The 26,317-nt window shown below is 38.2% G+C and overlaps 1 protein-coding gene across 2 annotated transcripts in view; it reads left to right on the forward strand.

The window, feature by feature from the left end:
- The window catches only part of Fsd1l (fibronectin type III and SPRY domain containing 1 like), a 75,506-nt gene that overhangs the window by 22,960 nt on the left and 26,229 nt on the right, over positions 1–26,317 (forward strand). The window contains exons 5-8 of one of the 2 annotated variants that reach the window (XM_052176502.1): positions 850–872; positions 4,484–4,605; positions 20,598–20,807; positions 22,701–22,799. In XM_052176502.1, the coding sequence (XP_052032462.1) occupies positions 850–872; positions 4,484–4,605; positions 20,598–20,807; positions 22,701–22,799 (454 nt within the window). The remainder of the gene's footprint in view (positions 1–849; positions 873–4,483; positions 4,606–20,597; positions 20,808–22,700; positions 22,800–26,317) is intronic. The other variant, XM_052176503.1, reaches the window with a different exon arrangement.

The raw sequence follows: 26,317 nt of genomic DNA on the forward strand, positions 1-26,317 counted from the left end.
AGGCTGGGTATAAAGTTGACCTGTAGCAAGTAGAAACAATGCTGGGATGCAAAGAAAAACTAGAAGCAGTGTTTTTTACATCTAATTTATAGTCAGCTGTGTACCAGGCTGTATGCTAGCAAAACAGCCATCTTTGTCAGCTGTAATTGCTAACTGTGTTTGTTAGCATGGAAGAAAATCTTTCATTGTATATATTATATTTAATTCATATATAAGGAGGCAAATTTTTGTATGTTTTCATTGTTGTTCTATGACTGTATAGTACAAGGTAATGATCATGAACCCTTTCTGAACTTGTATTTTCATTTTCTAAAAACAAAAACAGAAGATATGTACAATCTGTGTAAGTTTATAGGTTCTGTGAACCTTCGAGTGTTTCTCTCATCCATCCTTGTCTGAATCTCTACTATTAGAACTCATTCTTGGGAGCAAAGGCTTCTTCTAGAGTTACAGTCTAGATTTGTATGCTAGCAAGAAAACTTTTATATGCATAAGAACCACTGGGTTGTATGGAAATTTAGTTGAATATATCAGACTGAATAAAAGTGAAGGTGTATTTGATAATCTTATGTTAAAAAAACACAATTATAGTTCCATGAAACTAGTTGAAGCTAAATTTTCCTACTTTTGCAGTAATTGCTATGGGGAGGGGTCTGGATTCTACTGTGGTCCTAACATTACTTTATCAAGCTTACATGAACTATATCGATTTCTTGTAATTTATGTTTGATGAATATGAACTAATGTATTGCAGGGTTTATATCCTAACTTTTCTTGCATGTTGCTGCCGTTGAGCTTGCATGGAAAGCACTAACTCCCTTCTTTCTCTTCTCCCTCATTTGCTCCAAGGCTGCCAGACAGATCAAGGATAGGTAAGGTATAAAACCGACATTGTTTTAATTTAAGTGTCAATATTGAAGTCAGAAATGAAATTCAGAAACCATCTTTCTTAGGATTCTGTTGATTAACATAACTACATAATTATGTGCAAAGTAAAGAGATGTGCACTGTATATCAGAGAATTACTGGTGAACTTTTTAAAGTCACATTTTAAGTTGTGGAAATTACACATTTCTAAGAGAATTTCATTTCTGGTTTAATACAATAGTTAGCTCTAGTTTTTAGAATAGTTCTTAAATAGTTTAGTATTGAATATTGATCTGTTCTGAATGACTTAAGAATGTATCCTGCTGGGATGTAGTTTTTGCTGCTGTTCTTAAATCTAAGTGGATCTTGTTTTCAGAGCAGTCCAGTGCTGCCTAGTGTCTTCAGCGGCTGAAGCTCTGCACTGCTGTCCTGGTAACACCTTTGAGTTCTCCTGGGCTGGGCTGCCACCGCCTTTCTTCTTTTCCTGCCTCTACTGTCTTGTTTTGATACTGAGGAAAACACTTCAGGAAATTGTTAAGTAGTTTGACTTAAAAGGTGCTTCTCATTGGTAGAGTCAGGAACATCAAAGGGCATTTAGCACTTGCTGGAAGAACTGTGTGTGTTAAAGGGGCTGAGGTAACACTGGAATTGTGTTCTCTGTCTTGCCGACTACTCAGTGAGATTTTCTGACAGGCAACTTTTGAGTCTCTTCAAATCTCATTTCATTCTTTATCAAGAATTTCACAGAAATACTCATTTTGGATTGTGTGAAAACCAGTGACTGTTGTTAATTTGGAGAATTTTTTCACTGTGTTTCTTTGTGTTTTTGACAGTGGGACACTGGGGGTGCAGTATGGAGCAAATTTACATAGAGTCAAAGCAAAACTATTGTCCATTTTGGTAGACTTTTCATTATGACATGATTAATGACGTAGTTCATTCTTGTAAGTGCTGGATAGCGGAAGGTCACTAGAGTTGTGTTGTTTTAAGAGATGGAGTCTCACCCTGGTTCCCAGGCTGGCCTTGAGCCCAGCTCTCAGGTAGCCAGGCCTGTGGGTGCTTGCTGCAGTCCTCAGTGAGTGGGGTGTGGTGTGAGACGTGGGTGAGAGGAAATTCTTTGACAAAGTAAATTTGTCTGCTGAGATTTGTCAGAAACAACTCTGTCTTACCCAGGCTAGATTATTACTCCTTACCAGCTAATTCCATTGTGCTTCCTGATTTTTCTGGCCTAGAAATCAAATCCTAACCAGGTTTTGGGCTGTCCAAAGAAATCTTAAGAGAGATCTTTGATTGGTTTCACGGTTCTGTTTCTGTGCTTTTTGGGTTCCCACCTTTACTTCTGATGCCCTCTGTTCAGGTTTGTTTGTCAGAATTTAATTTTAATGCCAGCTTTAATGGTTTCTCTTCTTCTCAGTCAGCCTCTCCATGTGATCCCGCCAGTATCCTGGCATCACAGGAATCAGAGTCCTTGTTTCTTCTTTGTTTTGTTTAAAGCCCACACTGTTTTCTTTGTTCATTTGGCTACCAGAGCATTCATTCCTTGTCTGAAGAGTATTTCTAGGTCTATTTTTTAACTTGATTAAATGTGTTCATCTGTTTTGTAATTATTTTCTGGTCACCATGATAACACTGGGAAGCAAGAGCCTTTTAATTCAACTGCTAATATAAGAGATAATCTAGGAAAATCAAAATGAATAAAAACATAAAAAATAGCATGGGTTGAGGCTGTTGTCAATTTTGGATTTTTAGTTTGGGCTTTGAAGCTAATTTGTCTAAATATAATCAGCTTAAAAATAAATTTAGGTTTCTTTGAAATTTTTTTTGTTTGCTTGATTGTTTTCTTGTTTTTTTCTGAGACAGGGTTTCTCTATATAGCCCTGGTTGTTTTAGAACTAGCTCTGTAGACCAGACTGTCCTCAAACTCAGACATCCGTCTGCCTCTGCCTCCTAAGTGCTGGGATTAAAAGCATGTGCCACCACTACCTGGCAGATTCATGTTCTTATTTTGACTAGAAATTGTTCTTATTTTTCCTATTATAAGTGACATGTCTACTGCATTGATGGGGAGGGCATTCTTTTCTTTGTGTTCCTTTTTGCTTATGTCAAGTTTCTGTAAATTTTACTGGTTTCAGACTTAAAATTCTCAAATTCTCACCTGTTCTCATTAAACAATTAGTTCATTAGGTTTAAAGAAACCAGTGAGGTTGAAACCCATCTTTTGAGCATCTATGAACTATCTCATCTCAGTCTAGTGCTTTAGGAACTCGTAAGTCAGAAAATACTCAGGGCTGTGCGTGCACAGCTGAACCATCATCATGACTGTTTACCAGTACAATTCAGATCTTATTCCTTGAGAACCAACAGCTTGTGCTGTATATGTGGAGTATGCAGTGCATATTTGGTTTCTAAAGCATTTAGATATGTAAGCTGCCTTCCCCATGAACTGATTTACAACATATCACTTTCTTCTTGCTAATTTCTTTACTTTATTGTATTGCTTGTTCGTTGTTATATTACACTGATTACATCATTTTTTAATGAAGTAAAATAACTAAATATAGCAACAGCTTTACATTAGCAAGTTTGCCATCTCCCATCCAGTTAACCTCTTGATAGCAGGTCCAGTTGACTAGGCCTGGTGTTCCCTTTCTTCCTGTAGCTCTGTTTATATTGTCTCTTACTCTGTGTACTAGGAAGAGAACATTGATGAATAGACATCTGTATCTTTCTTTCTCAAAGGATGTTACAGAACTGATTGTGGTGTTTATAGAAATTTACTATAACGTGAAAATATTGAAATTGATGATTAACAAGTTATTTAAATACATTTATTTATTTATTTTTGTTTGTGGGAAACCAATTCATTTGGCTAGCTGAGGGAAAGCAATTACAAGCAGGCACAATTAAGTGGGTTTCCTTTTTACATCAACATGCAAGTTTCTTTTAATTTTCAGTTTTTGCTAAGAATTTCCCCCATACTTTTGATAAGTAACATCTGATTTGGTTAGATCTTTATTTTGTATTTTACTTCACATTTATCTGAGTGTTTATTGAACACTTCTTATTCTATGACACAGATCCACTAGGCTGTTTCTCATCGTAAGTATCTTTCCACGCAGTTGATGCTGATAGATGGGAGGGCCATCTTGGTGGTACGGCACTCACTGTTAAGGATCTCAGTTCTCCTTCGTTGTCCGTAGTCTTTAGCAGATTGAGTGTGGAATGCCAGGCGTCTGCCTTTGTTGAGAGGACACGCTTTAGCAGGACCTGGGAGAAGGCTTACAGCAGGCTCGTGCTTCGGTGGATATGAGTAAGGCTTGGTACTGGAAGTGAGAGTGCACACAGTGCTTCAGATGAATTGGGATCTTGTATAGATTATTTATATTGGCTATTGGCTATTGTGATGTCTATGCAATTTTAGAAAACTGGCTGGATTTTGATTCAGTTTCCAAAAGACAAAGCAAATTTCTTTAACTGCCTGTATTAGAATTTCTATAGTCACTTAGTGAAATAATTTTTATCTTAATTTTATAAATTGTATAAAATGTGTTACTTTGCATTCATTTATTTTAAAAATTAAATGTCAAAAAAAATTAAATGTCTGTGTTTACCATAGAGTCACCATGGCTTCTGCCTTTCGCCTTTCTTTGAAACCAAAAGTCAGTGACAACATGACCCATTTAATGGTGGATTTCTCTCAGGAAAGACAGATGCTGCAAACTTTGAAGTTTTTGCCAGGTAAATGCATTATTACATTGGGACTTTCAAATAAAAATATTATAAGAATTTTTGGTAATGAACATTATGTATATATTAAAGAAATATAATTTTGCTTTAGCAATAAGTAATTATATTTGCTAGGTTTTATTGAAAAGAATTATTTTCTTGTAGTACAAATTCAACTTTAATGACATTAAGGGATAGCACATGTTGCTGTTTTGGTAAGAATAATAGTTGGTCTCACAGCTAGACTGCATAGATTTGAATTTTGCTGGGGTTTTTGTAGTGTAATCTCAAGAAGTTAACTAACTTTACCTTTTCTATGTCTTTAATGCAATGCTGATGTTTTCTATGCTTCATAGATATTACATGGATTGATTCTTCTAACACACCTGTTACAGCAGCTGGACTCATTTCAGACTCGGTGAATGTTTACTGCCAGTCTTGTTGCTGTTATATTCAGTGTTCACCATGAACTTTATCTCCATGATAGTTTGGTAACATTGTCTTATAAGAGAGTTAGTCTAAACATGTGAAACTCAGTCACAAATTATCACTTGTCTGTGTATTAATAGCCAACTGGTGGTTTTTGTTAGTGTTCTTTGAATTCCATCTTTGCATTTTTAGTGCTAAATAGTATTTTTTAATTTTAATTTTAATTTTTTATTCACCACAATATATGTTTTATACCAATCATAGAAATGATGGGCGTGTTATTAAATGAACATATAAAGATAGTCTTTTTGTTTGTTTTGTTTTTAGTAGAGTTTAAAATCTTGACTTTTACTGTGCTACAAACCTAAAATAAGAACAATTTTTAGATATTGGAGTTCATTGTAATAAGGCTTCAATGTCCCTCACATCCCCAAAGGATTTTACCTCCATAGAAGCTAAGCTAAGAGTTAACAGTTCTGCTGCACCAAGGAATGAATTGTAGACACAATTATTTGGATACATATTTCCTGCTATGGCCAAAGCTATTTGACTTGAGTGATTCATCATTCTCAGCCCACAGGGAACAGGTTACAGTCATTTAAGAAATTGTGTGTGAGCCAGGCAGTGGTGGTGCACGCCTGTAATCCCAGCACTCTGGGAGGCAGAGGCAGGCGGATTTCTGAGTTCAAGGCCAGCCTGGTCTACAGAGTGAGCTCCAAGACAGCCAGGGCTATACAGAGAAACCCTGTTCTAAAAAAAAAAAAAAAAAAAAAAACAAATCCAACCCCCCCCCAAAAAAAAAGAAAGAAAGAAATTGTGTATTAGGTTGGTCTTATCCATGAAGTCATTCATCAACTGTTTAAATGAACAATGATTCTACTTGGAGGGTGGCACAGACATTAGTTGAGGGTAAGATTCTGGTTCATTGGCTGTGATAATCTTGAAAAGGATTCATCTCAGAAAAAGAGTAATTTATAAAGTCATCTTCAAAATTGATAACAATAATTATAAATATCAAGCAAAACATTCAGTCTCACTATTTGTTGTTCTCTTACAAGCCACCTCCCAAATTAATTGTCTATGCTTCTTTTGGCTGTATAAGTAATTTTGCAATATGTAAGCTGTTCTGAAAACCATAGTATAGAGTAAAAACATCAAATAAACAATCCTACTAATAGAGAGGCTGAGATAGGAAAAACATGATTCCAAGACCATTATCTGGTACACAGCAAGACACTGTCACATACAAACAAGCAGAAAGTGTATATGGGTTGTACAATATTAGACATATTTCTCCAGTTACCAAATTAGTGAGACCACTGGGTGGCAGCCAACAAATTTCTAATTCCTCATATTTTTGAATTTCAATAGATTAGGATTTGTTGGTAATATTCATTTTCATATTAAGAGATATTAAGGAAAAGTGATTGTTACTTCCTGTTATTTTTGTTGTTAGAGGTGGAATTATGTTTGTGTGGGTTTGTTGAGAGATTACTTTCTTGCTTTTTCTAGGGTATAGTTTCCCTCCTTGTGTTGGTGTTTTCCATCGTTCCATTTGTGGAACGAAATTGTGTAAATTTGGTTTTGTTGTGGAATATCTTGGTTTCTCCATCTATGGTAATTGAGAATTTTGCTTATAGTAAGCAAATTATAGTAGCCTGGGCTGGCATTTATTTTCTCTTAGGATCTGTATGCCATCTGCCCAGGATCTTCTAGTTTTCAGAGTCTCTGGTGAGAAGTTTGGTGTAATTCTGATAGGCCTCCCTTTATATGTTACTTGACATTTTCCCCTTACTGTTTTTAATTTTCTTTGTTTAGTGCATTTGGTATTTTTATTATTATGTGCCAGGAGGAATTTCTTTTCTGGTCCAGTCTATTTGGAGTTTTGTAGGCATCTTGTATATTCATGGGCATCTCTTTCTTTAGGTTAGGGAAGTTTTCTTCTGTAATTTTTGTTTAAGATATTTACTGGCCCTTTAGGTTGTAAATCTTCATGCTCTTTTATACCTATTATCCTAAGGTTTGGTCTTCTCATTGTGTCCTGGATTTTCTGGATGTTTTGGGTTAGGAGCTTTTTGCTTTTTGTGTTTTCTTTGACTGTTGTGTCAATGTTTTCTATGGTATCTTCAGCACCTGAGATTCTCTATCTCTTGTATTCTGTTGGTGATGCTTGCATCTATGACTCCTGATCTCTTTCCTAGGTTTTCTAGCTCCATGGTTGTCTCCCTTTGTGATTTCTTTGTTGTTCCTAATACCATTTTTAGATCCTGGATGATTTTGTTCATTTCCTTCACCTGTTTGAGTTTTCCTGTAATTCTTTAAGGGATTTTTGTGTTTTCTCTTTAAGGACTTCTAGCTGTTTACCTGTGTTCTCCTGCATTTCTTTAAGTGAGTTATTTATGTCCATCTTAAAGTCCTCTATCATCATCATGTGATGTGATTTTAAATCACAGTCTTGCTTTTCCAGTGTGATGGAGTATCCAGGGCTTGCTATGGAGGAAGAATTGGGTTCTGATGATGCCAAGTAACCTTGGTTTCTGCTATGTTCTTACACTTGGCCTCCCGCCATCTGGTTATCTCTAATACTACCTGCCCTCACTATATCTGACTGAAACCTGTCCTGCCTGTGATCCTGGTTGTGTTAGAACTCCTCAGAGTCAAGCTGTTACTGGGATTCTGGGACCCTGTGATTCTGGGCGAGTTAGAGTGCCTGGGAGTGGAGCTTCCTCTGGGTAATGTGGGACTGGCTGCGGAGTTTGCACCCAAGGTCTGCTCAGGGTACCAGCCCAGACAAACAGGAAGGAACCCATGCCACTGGTCTGGCAGAGTTCCTGTGTGCCTGGGTCCTGCTGTTCCCAGTTCTCCCGGTTTTGGGACAGATGTTGTGTCCTCCTCACCACTGATCCTGTGAGAGTTAGAGCACCTAGCTGCTAAGTAGTATTTTTATTGCCAAATAATTCTGTCAGTTGATATGTAAAATTGTTTAAAAATAGTGATTTGGGGAATCAAGGATCCTTTTGAAAGTGAAGTTCCACTTACATGTTTTTTGTGGGGTTAGTTTATTTATGCTTTTTGTTTATTTGCTTGTTTTTGAACTGGGCTCGTTTTTGAGTAGGAAATACTAATTGCGCAAAACCGTTTCTCTGAATTTAAATCTAGTCATAGTGACTACTATAATACTGGTATAATAGATCCCATAATGCTAAGAGATCCCAGTGAGGGTAGCGTAGATGAACTAACTTGTAGGGGAGAAATTATGAGCTGTAGAGGAGGAATGTAGCAGGAGAGTTAAAGAAGGGTGTGCACCTGAGAGGAGGACGGTGCCAGCGTGTGCAGGGGTATGTACTCAGGGTTACAGTGCCAGCGTGTGCAGGGTTCTGGACTCAGGGTTACAGTGCCAGCGTGTGCAGGGGTATGTACTCAGGGTTACAGTGCCAGCATATGCAGGGGTATGTACTCAGGGTTACAGTGCCAGCGTGTGCAGGGGTATGTACTCAGGGTTACAGTGCCAGCATATGCAGGGGTATGTACTCAGGGTTACAGTGCCAGCGTGTGCAGGGGTATGTACTCAGGGTTACAGTGCCAGCATATGCAGGGGTCTGGACTCAGGGTTACAGTGCCAGCATGTGCAGGGGTCTGGACTCAGGGTTACAGTGCCAGCGTGTGCAGGGGTCTGGACTCAGGGTTACAGTGCCAGCATATGCAGGGGTATGTACTCAGGGTTACAGTGCCAGCGTGTGCAGGGGTATGTACTCAGGGTTACAGTGCCAGCGTGTGCAGGGGTATGTACTCAGGGTTACAGTGCCAGCATATGCAGGGGTATGTACTCAGGGTTACAGTGCCAGCGTGTGCAGGGATATGTACTCAGGGTTACAGTGCCAGCGTGTACAGGGGTATGTACTCAGGGTTACAGTGCCAGCGTGTGCAGGGGTATGTACTCAGGGTTATAGTGCCAGCGTGTGCAGGGGTATGTACTCAGGGTTACAGTGCCAGCGTGTGCAGGGGTATGTACTCAGGGTTACAGTACCAGCGTGTGCAGGGGTCTGGACTCAGGGTTACAGTGCCAGCGTGTGCAGGGGTATGTACTCAGGGTTACAGTGCCAGCATATGCAGGGGTCTGGACTCAGGGTTACAGTGCCAGCGTGTGCAGGGGTCTGGACTCAGGGTTACAGTGCCAGCATATGCAGGGGTATGTACTCAGGGTTACAGTGCCAGCGTGTGCAGGGGTATGTACTCAGGGTTACAGTGCCAGCATATGCAGGGGTATGTACTCAGGGTTACAGTGCCAGCGTGTGCAGGGGTATGTACTCAGGGTTACAGTGCCAGCATATGCAGGGGTATGTACTCAGGGTTACAGTGCCAGCGTGTGCAGGGGTATGTACTCAGGGTTACAGTGCCAGCGTGTGCAGGGGTATGTACTCAGGGTTACAGTGCCAGCATGTGCAGGGGTCTGGACTCAGGGTTACAGTGCCAGCGTGTGCAGGGGTCTGGACTCAGGGTTACAGTGCCAGCATATGCAGGGGTATGTACTCAGGGTTACAGTGCCAGCATGTGCAGGGGTATGTACTCAGGGTTACAGTGCCAGCATGTGCAGGGGTATGTACTCAGGGTTACAGTGCCAGCATATGCAGGGGTATGTACTCAGGGTTACAGTGCCAGCGTGTGCAGGGGTATGTACTCAGGGTTACAGTGCCAGCGTGTGCAGGGGTATGTACTCAGGGTTACAGTGTCAGCGTGTGCAGGGGTATGTACTCAGGGTTACAGTGCCAGCGTGTGTAGGGGTATGGACTCAGGTTTACAGTGTCAGCGTGTGAAGGCATATGTACGCAGGGTGACAGGTGACCCCTGGCCTGTGCAGAGCTGACTTGTAGGTTTCTGTATTAGACTGATGCAAGGGAAAAGCGTTGAGCGGAGACCATAGTTTCCAAGTGGGTCTTTCCCTAGGTTGGCAGCATGCTCAGATGGGATTTGCTCTTGGGACGGAGGGCAGCAGTAGGAAGTCACGGTGCAGAGAACATTGTAAAGAGCCAGTTGTATACAGTGGACATACTGTGTGGGCACACTGCAGTGTACCAGAGACTAGGCTTATGACATGAATTTTTACATAAGATACTTTCTAGTTCTGGTTGGCTTAGTGTACCCCAGGCCTGTTGCAGACTGGAGAACATCTGTGCTCTCTCTCATTCAGTGCACAGGGCTCACAGTTGGTGTGCAACTGATATCAAAAGGCAAGGAGACATTTTAGAATTTCCTTGGGAAGAGACTGGATCTTATTTTAGTTTTGATAGCTTGAGGGGTTTAGATCAAAGTTTTGCTGATATTCGTTAACTGAGATCTTACTCTTTGTCTCCACGTGTTCACTTGTGAGCTTCAGATGCTACTTAGCAGCAGAATGCAGCCTCATGTGCACAAGACAGCCCTGCCACAGAAAGAGCGAGTGCGAGTGTTCACTTGTAGGCACTAGAGCAGGGACTTAGTTCAGGCGGGCAATAGATCTCAAAATGTTTTAAGAATGGCGTTTTCTAAAATACTTATGGAAAAGAATTTAAAAAAAAATCTTGGGTCTCATTAACTGTGTACAATTTACCATCAAAGAAATGGTAGCAAGCTAATGAGAAGACCTGCCCATGAAGTCTCGCCACTTAGCAGTTAGAGCTTCTTAAAGCCCTGTGCTGGAGCATTGTATTGGAGTGGAAATGCATGCCCAGGAAGGGCAGAGCAGCACTGAGCACACACGAGTTGCTCTTTCTCACTGCACAGCAGCTTTCTTTGCAAGACCAGCATAGCTATTGCTTTCTGCATTACAAATGGGAGATGGCCAGACAAGTGTCATAAGCACAGTCTTGTAACTGACAGTACTTGGACATTTTGCTTCCCTAAACTGCCATTCCTTTAATTCAACCTGGTGTTTTTCCACTGCCTGTACAAATATGGAAGCATACATATATACTATACTGCTAAATACTTTTGCTTTGGCATGTAACAGTATGAGAGAGGTTCTTGCTGATCACTTCAGTTTCACTAATGGCTGGATAGTGTGAATTTTTTCCATTTTTATTTATGATAGGGTATTATGTGGAGGTCAGAGGATAGCTTGCAGGAGTAGGCCTTTGTCTTATATGTAGTATATACCCTTGACATCTTAGTTTTTCTATCAAAGCAGTTTATGGTCATTTTTGCCAAGCAAAGAAAATATTTTTTATGTAATCATATATATGATTTTTCTTATATATAATATGTATTATATATATTTATAAATATTTACTTATATAGATATAGATAATTCCTTTGTGTCTTTTACATTTTAATAGGTAGTTCCTACTTAGATTCACCATTGCATGATTATATAAGTATACATACTTTCTTATTTAGGTAACTGAGTGTTTTGTTCCCCCTTCTAAGAAGGACTGAAGGACCCACACTTTGGTCTTCCTTCTTCTTGCACTTCATGTGGTCTGTGAATTGTATCTTAGGTATTTAGAGCTTTCGAGCTAATATCTATTTATCTGTGAGTGCATACCATGTATATTCTTTTGTGATTGGGTTACCTCACTCAGGATGATATTTTCTAGTTCCATCCATTTGCTTAAGAATTTCATGAACTCATTGTTTTTAATAGCTGAGTAGTACTCCATTGTGTAAATGTACCACATTTTCTGAATCCATTCCTCTGTTGAAGAACATCTGGGTTCTTTCCAGCTTCTGGCTATTATAAATAAGGCAGCTATGGACATAGTGGAGCATGTGTCCTTATTACATGGTGGAGCATCATTTGGATATATGTTCAAGAGTGGAATAGCTGGGACCTCAGGTAATTCGTCCAATTTTCTGAGGAACTACCAGACTGATTTCTAGAGTGGTTGTACCAGCTTGCAATCCCACCAACAATGGAGGAGTGTTCCTCTTTCTCCACATCCTCACCAGCATCTGCTGTCACCTGAGTTTTTGATCTTAGCCATTCTGATTGGTGTGAGGTGGAATCCCAGGGTTTTTTGATTTGCATTTCCTTGATGACTAAGGATGCTGAACATTTCTGTAGGTACTTCTCGACCATTCAAGTTTCCTCAGTTGAGAATTCTTTGTTTAGCTCTGTACCCCATTTTTAATAGGGTTATTTGATTATCTGAAGTCTAATTTCTTGAGTTCCATTTGGTCAACACATATTCTTACTGTACATTGTTATATTTGTTCTGTAAATATTTTGTTGAACTTTTTTACATCTGCTCATTAATAAATATAGTAGTCTATAGTTTTCCTACAATGCTAGGAATCCTATTTTGCCTAGGTTAGGTTATTGTAGGTTGCTGGCCTCATAAACAAAGAGTTAGAAAATATTTCATCTGCTTTTCTCAAAATGATTGTATAGAATTTATTCTTTGTGTTAGGTGGAATTCACCAGTGAATCCATCCAGGCATTACTTTGGAAAGGTATTAATTAACTATTGGTTGAATTTCTTCAGTAAATTTAGGCCTAACCAGATTATTTTTTTCTTATGTGATTTTTTTTCTGCATATAGTGTTTATCATGGAATCATGGAGTTTATTTGTTCATTTATGTCATCAAAATTGTAGATCTAGAGTTTGTTCATAGTATTTATTTGTTTTTGAGGATTTTTTGTTTGTTTTTTGAAACAGGATTTCTCTGTATAGCCCTGGCCATCCTGGAATTTGTTCTGGAGACCAGGCTGGCCCTGAACTCAGATATTTTCTTGTCTCTACCTTCTGAGTGATAGCATTAAAGGCATGTGCCACCACTGCTTAGCCATAGTATTTCTTGTTATTCTTTCTCTCTCCCTCCTCATCCTCATCCTTTTCCTCATCTCCCTCTTTCCCCTCTCCTTTCTTCCAGTGCTCTCTCTTCTCCTTTCTCTCTCCCTCCCTCCCTCTCTCTCTCTCTCTCTCTCTCTCTCTCTCTCTTGGTGTGTGTGTGTGTGTGTGTGTGTGTGTGTATGTGTGTGTGTGTATGTGTGTGTATTTGCCTCCTTCCTTCCCTTCACCTAAGCATCCATGTCCTCTCCCCTTGGAGAGAGTCTCCAGGTTGCTGGCCTGAACTTCACAATGTAGACCAGGCTGACCTCAAACCTATATATAGTGTTTCTCTTTGTCCCCAAATGCTTGCAAGTGTTTTACCTGGCTTGGTTATTGGTGTTTACATCCATGGGGTCTTTAGTAATACCTCCTCTTTCATTTCTGATATTAACAATTTGTGTCTCTGTCACTGGGGTTAACTTAGGTAGAAGCTTGTTGGTTTTAATGATATTTTAAAAGAACCAGCTTTTGTTTTCATGAGTTTTCGTTACTGGTTTTCTATTTTTAGATTCACTTATTTTAGTGCTAATTTTCATCATTATTTTCCTAATTCTGTATTTAATTTGTTCTTTTTATGTATATATATATATTTGTTTTCTAAAATGCATGCTTAAATTATTGATTTTTAGATTCTGATGCATATAATCAGTGTTATTCCTCTTTATAAGCAAGTCATATGTTTTACAAATTTTCTTAAGCTGTATTTTTATTTTCATTTAGTTCAAAATATTTAACATTTTTTTATTCGATATGTTTTTTATTTACATTTCAAATGATTTCCCCTTTTCTGGCCCCCCACTCCCCGAAAGTCACATAAGCCCCCTTCCCTCCCCCTGTTCTCCTACCCACCCCTTCCTACTTCCCTGTTCTGGTTTTGCCCTACACTGCTACACTGAGTCTTTCCAGAACCAGGGGCCACTCCTCCATTCTTCTTGTACCTCATTTGATGTGTGGATTATGTTTTGGGTATCCCAGTTTTCTAGGTTAATATCCACTTATTAGTGAGTGCATACCATGATTGATCTTTTGAGACTGGGTTACCTCACTTAGTATGATGTTCTCCAGCTCCATCCATTTGCCTAAGAATTTCATGAATTCATTGTTTCTAATGGCTGAATAGTACTCCATTGTGTGTATATACCACATTTTTTGCATCCATTCTTCTGTTGAGGGATACCTGGGTTCTTTCCAGCTTTTGGCAATTATAAATAGGACTGCTATGAACATAGTGGAGCATGTAACCTTATTACATGCTGGGGAATCCTCTGGGTATATGCCCAGGAATGATATAGCAGGATCTTCCGGAAGTGAGGTGCCCCCATATGTTATTTATAGGTGGGTTGCTTAATATTTCTCAGTATTGTAGTATTTTCCAGCTCTTTTTCAGTTAATTATTCCTAGTTCAATTGGATTGTAGACTAAGAACAGATACTGTATGTTTTCTACGCTTCTGACTTTGTTAAGGTATATCTTGTGAGCCAGATATAGTCTATCTTGTTGAAAATCCATAGGTATTTCAGGTGATTCTGTAGTCTTCTAACACTGTACATATCAGACTTACAGATGATTGTTGTTTAGTTCAGCAGTTTTCTGTGGTGTTCTGCCTTCTAAATCTTTCTGATTCTGGGGAGGACTGCTGAAGTCTCTGACTTGTCTGCATTTAGGCATGTCTCTTTGCAGTCTTGTTAGTTGTTCAGGTTCTTGTGCCTTTCTTAGGGAGTCAGTATAACACCCATTCTTATCCTTGAAAAATTCCCTACTCTAATGTCCAAAGTGTCCAAAATTAATGTAGTGAGATGCATTTTCCTATCATTCATGTTAACAGTGTATATCTTTTCCTAACCAATGAGTGCTGTTATATTTAAGGTGGGTTTGCTGTATTCAACTTCTCAATATGGCTGGTGATTCAGACTTGTAATCTGTGTCGTTCAGCTGGTGCATGTAGGTCTGTTACTTCTCTCTGCTCTCAAGCAGCCACATTGAGGTTTCTCTAACTGAATGTACTTCTGACACTGTGTAACGGGAGCACGAGATACACAGGTTCTAAGCTCAGTTCTTAAAACTTCTACTTTACACCCACTTGCACATATGAGGCCTCCAGAACCTGTTAGCTGATAGGAAAATTGAGATTCCTGTTGAGAAAGAGTCAGTCTTCCCCAAGGGTGAGCACTTCATGGACTTAGCACATTGTATTTGTATGTTTAGGTGTGTGTGTGTGTGTGTGTGTGTGTGTGTGTTTGTGTGTGTGTAATCTAACTGTAACAGTAAGAAAGAAGTCATGATTTTGAGAGCACGCACGGGAGGGTGGTATACATGGGAAGGATTAGAGGAGGAAAGGAGAAGAGGGAAACAGTGTGATTTTATTTTAACTTAAAACATTAAAAAAGTTAATAAAATTAAACTGAGAATTAAACAGCCCCCTCCTTAGGGTTTTATGACTTGCTCACAAAACTCAGAAAAACACTGTATTTACATTTACTAATTTATTTTTTCTTTTTTTTTTAATTGAAAAGGGAAGTAAAAACACTTTATGATAAAATTAAAGATTTACATGGAAAATATTTCAGATAAACATGTTAAAATTGACAATTTTCATGGAAAATTAAAGAGTAAAGTGGTAGACATGTAAAACATTGCTAAATTAATTGAAATATGGAATAGAAACATTTTATGATAGAATTGAAGATTTACATGGAAAATATTTCTGATAAAAATTATAGAAAAATGTAGAAAAACATGTTAGAATTGAAGATTATCATAGAAATTTTTATATAGATATAATAATAGTAGGCATAAAAGTATTCCTAAGTTGACTGAAAGTAGAATTATATATATTTTCTGATAAACTTGAAGATTTACATGGAAAATATTTCTGATAAAATTGAAGAAATATATAGAAAAACATGTTAAAATTAAAGATTATCATGGAAATTATACAGATAAAATGATAGGCATAAACATAATTCTAAGTTGGTTGAAGGTGGAATTATAAACATTTTCAGATAAAATTGAAGATTTACATGGAAAGTAATTTTGGTAAAATTTGAGAAATATATAGACAAACATGATAAAATTGACTATTTCATGGAAAATTTTACATATAAGATGGTAGATATAAAAACTCTTTCTAAATTAATTGAAGGTAGAATTAGAAACATTTGTGGTAAAATCAGATTTACATTGAAAACATTTCTGATAAAATAGAGGAAATATATAGAAAGACATTAAAATTGAAGATTATCATGAAAAATAATGCAGATAAAGTGATAGACATAAAAACATCACTAAATTAATTAAAAGTGGAATTACAAACATTTTCTGATAAAATTGAAGATTTGCATGAGAAATATTTCGTTAGTCTATATCTTTTTATTGGGGAGTTGAGTCCATTGTTGTTAAGAGATACTAAGGAATAGTGATTGTTGCTTCTTGTTATTTTTAATGTTATTTTTATGTCTGTGTGGGTATCTTCTTTTGGGTTTGTTGGAAGAAGATTACATTCTTGCTTTTTCTAGGGTGTAGTTTCCCTCCTTGTGTTGGCATTTTCCATCAGTCATCCTTTGTAAGGCTAGATTTGTGGACAGATATTGTAAATTTGGTTTTATCATGGAATATCTTGGTTTCTCCATCTATGATGATTGAGAGTTTTGCTGGGTATAGTAGCCTGGGCTAGCATTTGTGTTCTCTTAGGGTCTGTATGAGGTCTGCCCAGGATCTTCTAGCTTTCATCTTCTCTGGTGAGAAGTCTGGTGTGATTCTGATAGGTCGGCCTTTATAAATTACTTGCCCCTTTTCCCTTACTGCTTTTAATATTCTTTGTTTAGTGAATTTGGTGTTTTGATTATTATGTGCCAGGAGGACTTTCTGTTCTGGTCCAGTCTATTTGGAGTTCTGAAGGCTTCTTGTATGTTCATGGGCATCTCTTTCTCTAGGTTAGGGAAGTTTTCTTCTACAATTTTGTTGAAGATATTTACTGGGCCTTTAAGATGTAAATCCTTGCTCTTGTCTGCCTATAATCCTTAAGTTTGGTCTTCTCATTGTGACCTGGAGTTCCTGGATGTTTTGGGTTACCAGCTTGATGCATTTTGCATTTTTTTTGACTGTTGAGTCAATGTTTTCTATGTTATATTCAGCACCTGAGGTTCTTTCTTCTATCTCTTGTATTCTGTTATTGATGCTTGCATCTATGACTCCTGAATTCTTTCCAAGGTTTTCTATCTCCAGAGATGTCTCACTTTGTGATTTCTTTATTGTTTCTACTTCCACTTTTAGATCCTGGATGATTTTGTTCAGTTCCTTCACTTGATTGTTTGTGTTTTCCTGTAATTCTTTAAGGGATTTTTGTGTTTCCTCTTTAAGGGCTTTAACCTGTTGGCCAATGTTCTCCTGTATTTCTTTACGGGAGTTATTTAAGTCTTTCTTGAAGAGCTCTATCAGCATCATGAGATATGATTTTAAATCCAACTCTTGCTTTTCCAGTGTGTTGGGGTATCCAGAACTTGCTGTGGTGGGAGAACTGGGTTCTGATGTTGCCATGTGTCCTTGGTTTCTGTTTGTAGGGTTCTTGTGCTTGCCTTTCACCATCTGGTTATCTCTGGTGCTAGTTGGTATTGTTGTCTCTGGCTGGAGTTTGTTCCTCCTGTGGGCCTGAAAGCCTGTGTCTTTATTCCTCTGAGCTCAGAAGTGAAAGTACTGCTGGGAGATCACTCTCTCCTGGTGGGCTATGCACAGAAGGCTGAGGAGTCTTTCGGCTCCCTGGTGCCAATGGCGGCAGGAAGATTTCCATCCCAGGTGCTCCACTGATCTTAGGCCCTGTGTGCTCCTAGCTGGTCCCCTCTAGAGAGAAGGTGGAGATCTCACCTCTGCGCTCAGAAGTGAAGGCACTGCTGGGAGATCACTCTCTCCTGGTGGGCTGTGCACAGAAGGCTGTGGAGTCTCCTGGCTCCCTGGTGCAAATGATGGCGGGAAGGCATTTTACTAATTTATTACAAAGGCCACTTTAACAGCTATAAGTAAGTAGCTCAAAGAAGAGGCATTAGGATGAAGTCTGGAAGGAGTCCGGCACCAGAGGTTCCTTCCTGGCAGGATTTTGGTGTGTCACACTCCTCGCATGCGTGAGTTCTTAGTACAGCACATTTGGCTTCCCAGTTCTCAGCCCAGCCATTTTGGTCTTAATGGAGACTTCATTGCATAGGTTAGATTGCCAGTGGGGCTGATGAGGGAAATCCACAAGAGCATACCTTCCTTTGGGATCTCTCTGGACTAGAAAGGAACTATAACTTACTCTCTGAGTTTCTGTAACCTACTTTGATAAAGTAGTTATAAATCAGTAATCATGATTAAAAACCAACATCTAGGTATCATAATGTCACATAGTACTTTATGTAAATGACATGGTAATCATAAACCCCCAAATCCTAGAGATATTAGAAATAAAGGAGGAAATGAAACTCATTCAAAACATTTTTTAAAATGGAAAAGTGAAGACAAGAAGAAGAATCATGAGAGCTGTAAGACAAATGGACAGCAGTTGACCGGGGGCAATAGTAAATCCTTCCTTATCAATAAGTAAATGCAGAGACTATCGGAATGACTCAGCAGTACAGAGTGTGTTCATTTCTCAAAGGACGAGATTCAATTCCATGCATCTATGTAATATTCCACCACACTCTATCCAGGCCAGGGAATCCACGTCCTTCGCTGACCCCCGGAGATAGGGATTGGGGTTCTCGGCTGCTACTGCACAGTTCTCAGGGCTTTGACAGCTGTTTGTTACATTGCCACAGAGTCTCTAGGAAGAATAGGTTCACTGCTGTTAAGTTCCCTCACGCTCCTCTTACTCTGCTCCCTCATCCCACAGTGATTCTACAGCCACGTGAGACTTCCAATGTTTGTTATGTTCAATGTTTTACCTGTTGGTTATTTCATCTGCAAAGAAAATTTTGTTTTCTTTAGATATGTTTCATGTTTTATTTTCTTATCTTGCTGGATTTTTTTCTTAGTAAAATGCTGAGTGGGATGACAAGGAAATATCTTCCCACCCTGGTTCTGAAGTTTGGGGTTAGGTATTGTGTTTCTCGCCATTAAGTGTGATGTTACCTTTTGAAGATTTTTTTTCCTTTTACTTGGTTTTGTGTTGTTTGCTTGTTTGCTTTTGAGAATCCTCTAGCCTCAGCCTCCCTAGAGCTGGAGTTCAAGGTATGCACTGCGTACAGGTATTGGCCAACTTAGAAAAGATTTAACTTTACGTATTTATTATATGTGTATGAATGTTGTTCCTGCATGTGTGTATGTACACCATCTATGTGCCTAATACCCTGAGAGGGTATCAGATGCCTGGGACTGAGTTATAGACAACTGTAAGCTTCCATGTGGCGCCTGAGAATACAACTAGGACCTCTCTAGAGTAATAGCTGCTCTTAACCACTGCGCTATCTGTTCAGCCCCTTGAAAATATTCTTTTTAATTATGGTTTCTACTTTGCTAAAAGCTCTTGTCATGATTATTGTAATATATTTTCATTTATTGTTATGGTCATATCTTTATTAATATTGAATATATCGATCAATTTTAAATGTTGATCTAGCTTTACACACCAGAATTGGTTTTTTTAAAATATAAGGACTCATCGTGTAGCCTCTCTGCCTGTGAAACTCACTGTGCAGAGCTGGCTTGCCCTGATTGCAGAGATTGGCTGTTTGTGCTTCCCAAGTGCTAGGACCAAAAGTAACTCACTGTTCTCATGGCCACCATGAGAAGAGTGAGTGTGTTTACATTTCTGCTTAAGCTTTACATATTTATATATGTACCTATATAGCATATGCAGTTAAGATTCATCTGAGTCACTTACTCAGTGTGGCAAAGCTGTGAAATCTCTTTTGTGGAAAATAAATTGATTTATACTTGTACATGCTAATTTTAGCTCATTGGATCCATTTTTAATATATCATAAAACTCTAGGGAGAAACACTTAAAAACTAATAAGTATTTTTGAGAAATGAGGAAATCAGTTTTGTTTAGTATTTTAAAATTATCTTTTAATTATTTCAAAATTATCTTTTTGAAATTTGATAAACATAATTTTTATGTATTTATGGAGTATAGTGTGATATTTTTATATATAGTCAAATCATAAAGTCATGATCAAATTATTCACGATCACATCATTACCTAATACATTTACCATTTGTGTTGGGAACATTAAAAATGTAACTATTTTAAAGTACATAAATTATTGCCAAGTATAGTCATTTTCTTCTGCTTTGGAATATCAGAAACTATTCTTGTTATTTAACTTGATATATTTGTTCATACCTGGTAACCAACTGTTCTTTTATCTTCCTACTTCCTATAAAACCAGATCTTAAAAATACACTGAAAACAATTTTTACTTAATTTAATTATTATATTCAAAGCTTTTCAATACTTATTTAATTTATATAAAACAACAATTAAAATATATTTGCAAGTAACAATCCATTCTCAATTATCTTTAGCATGATATATATTTGGAATTTGCCTGTTAATAAACCCAGAGTCTATGAGAAAGCTTTGTAATGCAAATGTTTATAATCTGGCAAAAAGAGGCTTTGAAAATAATTATTTTTAATTTCTAGGTTATCTTTTCTCATAACCTGACTGACTCACTTTGAATATTTAAAAAAAAAAAAGAAAGAGCAGAGGCTGAGTGCCAAGTGTAATAAATGTTTGCTTAGTGTTAGTGTGTGAGACTTGATTGCACCCTACTTTTTTTTCCTTCTCTGCAGTCCCAAAAGCTCCAGAGATTGACCCAGTAGAGTGTTTGGTAGCTGACAACTCTGTAACTGTAGCTTGGAGAATGCCTGAAGAAGATAATAAAATTGACCATTTCATAATGGAATATAGGAAAACGAACTTTGATGGACTCCCACGTGTAAAGGATGAGAGATGCTGGGAAGTGATTGATAACATCAAGGGTACTGAATATACATTATCAGGTAACATGACAGCACTTCATGAATCTGATCCTTAGAAAATAAGTGCAAATAAGAAAACAGTTTGTCATTTTAAATGATAAAATTAAGTTTTATCAACTAAACTGTTTTTAGATATTTGTTACGTAAATGAGTTTCCATTAAAATATCAGTAAAACTTTTAATGACTTAATATTTGCAACCTACTAAAATAGTGTGTGTAAAGCAAATAGATGTTATGGGAGCAATGTGTCAGAGCAGTCTTTCCCTGCTGTTCTTCTTTTGTTGTCATTTGTTGGTTTGCTTGTTTGTTTAGGTAGACTCTTCCATGCATCCCCAGCTGGCCTGGAGCTCACTAAGCACCACACCCATCTTGAACTCTGCCTTCTGAGTGCTAGAGTCAGGGCAGGTGCCATCGAGCCCAGCTAACCTGGACTTTCAATTTTTTGACTAAGTAAAGAAACTAATTTTTTAGGCCTACTCAGACCTCCACATTTCGGGAGTGCCATAACCACCCTTGTCTTAATTGCTTAGCCCCACATTAGCCCAGAATTGGGACTTTGCTAAGACTTTTTTTTTGTCAGACTATTGAATGCTTTTTAAAAGGTAGCTTAGCATAATGAGGTCTTTTGATGCTCTAAATGATGAAGTGTTAGCAGACCTTTTCAGTGTGTCCTGTGCAGAGTGGGATATATCACCAGCTGTCCTGTTTGAGCACTAGTTCCTTTCCTACAGTAGGCATTCTGTGTAGTAGGCATGAAGTGCGTGCAGCACACTACAGTTAGTCAGCACACCACATATCACTTAATCCTGAGTGGTTGGAAGTGTTTGTAATTGTTATACTACAGATAGAAAACAGGTCAGTCAAGTTTTGAACTAAGATTTTAGTCTAGGTGTGACTGAACAAGTCACATCTGTCTCTATTCTTTATTTCCTTTCATCTTTCCTGTAAAAATGGTTTTTCATATCAACATTGCACTGACTGGTTTTGTGTGTCAGTGTGACATAAGCCAGAGAAGGAGGAGTGTCAGTTTAGGACATGCCTCCCATGAGCTCCAGCTGTGAGGCAATTTCTCAATGATAAAGGGGGCTGGACAGTCACTATGGGTGGTAGCATCTCTGGACTGATGAAGAGGCAGGCTGAGCAAGCCATGGGGAGCAAGCCAGTAAGCAGCACCCCTCCATAGCCTCTGCATCAGTTCTTGCCTCCAGGTTCCTGCCACATTTGAGTTCCTGTCCTGACTTCCCTCAGTGATAAAGAGCAACGGTGGAAGTGTAAGCTGAGTAAGCTCTTTCCTCCCCAACTTGCTGTTTGGGCACGGTGTTTTGTCACAGCAATAAAAGCCCTGACGAAGATACACATACATTTCATATACCTATAAAAATTCCTTAGGGTATTTATTTTTATTTTTTCAAAAAAAATGATAACTATGCTGTTGTAAATTATGACATCTCTAGAATGAAATGCTACAGGTTTTGGTTGTTGTTGCTGCTATTGCTGTCTTTGTTATTGGTTTGTTTTGATTTATGCTATTTTACTTTATTTTATCTATCTATCTATTTATTTATTTCCTTTGGCGAGAGACTCTTGCTTTGTTAAATGGAACTAATGGTCTTCCTGTGTTGGCTTTCCAAGTGCTGGTATTACAGCAATGCCACCTCTAATGAAGTCTGAAAGGGTACTATTTTATTAATCACCAGGTTGAAATGTTGGTAATTGTGTAAATTATTTTGAAGAAAATTTTAAATAAGTCATTATTCTTATTTTCATGAACTACCATTCAAATAACATAAAACTATACTCTTCTCAAGTAAAGGGATTTCTAAGAAGGAAAGCAGTATCTGTTTGGTGTACACTCACACTTTTGGGAAGGAATCCTTTACTTTTTATGACGAAAAACTTCCATTTTATTTCAGGCTTAAAATTTGATTCAAAGTATATGAATTTCAGAGTGAGAGCGTGCAACAAAGCTGTGGCCGGCGACTACTCTGACCCAGTGACTCTAGAGACCAAAGGTAAGGCTAGTGGCCAGCAGAGCTTTAGCAGGCAAAACTTACCTTCAGAACGTGAGACTTTGTCAGTCATTTCCTGTGTAGTTGGACTCCTTCCCAGCACCTACCACCTACCGCTGGCCTTTGCAGTATAAGAAGTACAGGCAGGGGAAATAGGACTGTGGAAGTAAAGATTTTCCTTAGATTCTCCCCCGTGGAGGTAAGGGGCAGCATGTAGGAGTCCCTCCATTTGTGAATCCCAGAGATGGAATTCAGGTCAGTGGGCTTGGTAGCAGGCACCTGTGCCTGCTAAACCATCTCACTGTCCTGAGAAGGTGCAGTCATGTTTGCCTCTGCGTGTTTATTTCACATTTTAGGTTAGTAAATACATAAGCACTGCTGAAGTTTGTCAGAGAATTAAGAATCAGCAACAAAGAAATTTCTTCTATTTCCCCCCAAATGTTCTCCTAGTTATTACTGTCTATAGTTTGTTAATAATTACATAGCACTCACGTTTTTTTGGTCATTAAGAACACCTTGAGACCACTGCTCAATACTATTAATATCCATAATGCAAATGAAGAAAGGAAAGTTAAATTATCCTAGGTGACTATTAGAACCCAGTACCAGGTTCTAGGCCAGCCTTTATTGTAGGCTTCTAACCCAAGTTCTATTCTCTAAGCGTTCAGATTTATAAATGTCACCTCCTGTAACACAGATTTTTTAGGTAGTTACCAATTTGAAAGCGATTCTACTAGATATCCTCTCACCCACAAGGAGATAAGAAAATACAACTTGTAGAAATTTGCTATGATCCAGATGATAACATAAGCATGTATCAGAATAAAACTAAGCAAGCACTGGAAGCTGACCCAGGCCCTGTGCGTGGTCAGCGAGTGCTTGAGTTCTGTGAGTTGACTAACTCAAGAGTGATGTCTGTGGCATAAAAGCCTAGAAAAATTCTCCTTTGAAGTACTCTGAATTAGTAAATAACTTTACATGAGAATTATACTTAGCTTAGTGAAGAAATGTAATCACCATCTGTCATTAAACTGAGATATTAGCTTTTAAAAAAATGGTTTCTATATTCAGAGCCTTGTCAAACTTCCGGCAGATCATCTTTTCTCTGTGGCTGAACTGCTTTGGCCCTTGTCAGCAGAGACTGCATTGCTGCCGCTGCTCGCCCTAAGGAGCGGCAGGTCTCTGCCTTGTTGCCCATTTTGTTATCTCCTCAGTGAACACGCTTGGACCTAAGTGGGCAGGCAGCGCTGTAGATTTTGTGAACATTAAGTGAGAGAATAAATAGCTGGCTGTTGTCTCCCAGCACAGCTGCTCCTGTAGCAGGGTCTGCTATCACTAAGACCCTCGGCTGGCCCTGGGCTCCAGAGACAGAATAAGCTGATTCTGCTCTCTAGGATTTCATGAGCTTAGCCTAGAGTTAAATATCTATAACCCAGTAACAGTGATTCTGATTATCAGGGAGTTTGAGATAAAATTATTTCTTCTGTGACTATGGATCATAAAATTTCTGGGATTATTTTGTAGCATTGACATGACTATTAATGAAAACATAAGCATTGTAGAAAAGGTCCACATTTTTAAAAAGTGACCATTGAACAACTGTTTACTAAGTTATTTGGCTGGTTCTTGCTATTTTTGACCACCCAGTACAAACCAGTAAACCCACAGAAGAAGGGAGGGAAGAGGCAGTGAAAATTAAATCACTCAGACTTATAACAATAAAATACAATACAACACAATACAATACAACACAATACAACATAACACAATACAACACATCTACCATTACTCACTGCTCACCTCTTCCTTAAACCTATATGGCATTATTTCTTCCTGCCTAAAACTTATAAAAGTGATGAGTAGTGTAAGTTTCAAGTATATTTTCCCTTCCTTTCTGGTAGGATAAATGATATTATTAAATAACAACTTTTTATTCCAACCTCAAACCGTAGTGCCTATGATTCAGCTTTATAGTATAAGAGGCAGGGCTTCCTCTCAAGGGAGTGAGTCATTCCTCAGCTCCTGCTCTCTGGTCTTTTTCTTTCTAGTGTTCTCTCTGTCACCTTAAAAAAAATGTGTGGCTTAACAGAGGCATAATAAAGGGATTGTTGTGTCTGTTAAAGAGACTAAACTCAGTACACTTTCGGCAACCTGTGCCCTTTGGTTGGATATTTTGGTATTTTGTAAGTTGACTCACAAATGGTTTGAGGTGGTGCCTTTTCCTGCCACCAAGGTGGCTAGTGGCCTTAACTCCATCATTACAAATATTAGGGAACAGCCTGGGAGTCCTCTTTCTTTTGTCCTTAGGGTTTTAATAAACTATGGGCAAATGATGATACTTCTATGTTAAAGCCAAGTTTTCTTTATTTCAAAAGTATAAATGCTCTATCTGTATAATCTAATGGCTAACATCTAGGGGATACCTGTGTTTCTATAAAACAAGTTGGCATTGGAAATGTCTCAGTGTATTTCTATTAAAGTATTAAATAGTAATTCTATTAAAGAATTCTGTCTTCATTTTGCTGAAAAGCTGCATTCTTCCTGTTTACTTCTGCTTAGATGCAGCTTTTGAAAGTGATTGACTTCCTTGTATAGTGTGACATTTAGTAGAGCTGTGCAGTCAGTAGATTTTTATTCAGATGTTTTATAAGTGAGACAATGAACAATGGCTGTGATGCATGTTGGAATTGAAGTACTCTGTCCAGAATCAAGGGTGAAAGGATGCTTCATGCACTGGGCCCTCTGTGCTTATTTTGTTTAATGATGAAATTTTACTGGCTTACAAATGACTTAGCTAATTTTAAATAATTTCTGTAAGCAAAGTAGTGTACTGTAAAGGAATATTTTTTTTAATCTACAATTACACAAAATTTGAACTTTTAGCAAGAGATGTAGTAGGAGCAAATTAACTTGTAACTAAGTAGGTGATACCTTGTAAAGTAGTTTGGGAATTGCATTACAAAATAAAAGACACAGCATTGTACAGCTGTTGCATCACTGATTTTAATGATTCATTTTCTCAGTTTCTAGAAAGGGAAGCTAATACCATATTTCACTAATTTCCTCAATTATCACTTCTAAGGATTTTGAACAGTACTTATGGAGTTTCAATCTTAGAGTTTCATTGCTTTGAAGAATCAGACAACCAAGACAACTTTTAAAAGGACAACATTTAATTGTGACTGGCTTACAGTTTCAGAGTTCAGCCCATTATCATTATGGTGGGAAGCATGGCAGTACCCAGGCAGGCAGGCAGGCAGTGCTGGAGAGGAACTGAGAGTTCTACATCTTGATCTAAAGACAGGCAGACAGAACTTAAGCATATATATTACCTCAGAGCCCTGTCTCCACAGTGACATACTTTCTCTAACAAGGCCACACTTCCTCCAATAAGGCCACACCTCCTAATAGTGTCACTTCCCATGAGCCAAGCATGTTCAAACCACTACAATATAATTCCCTAAAACATCAAATAATCTGACTAGTATGGGTTGTTTCATTTTTTTTTGCTTGCCTTATTT

The sequence above is a fragment of the Apodemus sylvaticus genome, chromosome 3, assembly GCF_947179515.1.
Source record: "Apodemus sylvaticus chromosome 3, mApoSyl1.1, whole genome shotgun sequence".
Lineage (NCBI taxonomy): Eukaryota > Metazoa > Chordata > Mammalia > Rodentia > Muridae > Apodemus > Apodemus sylvaticus.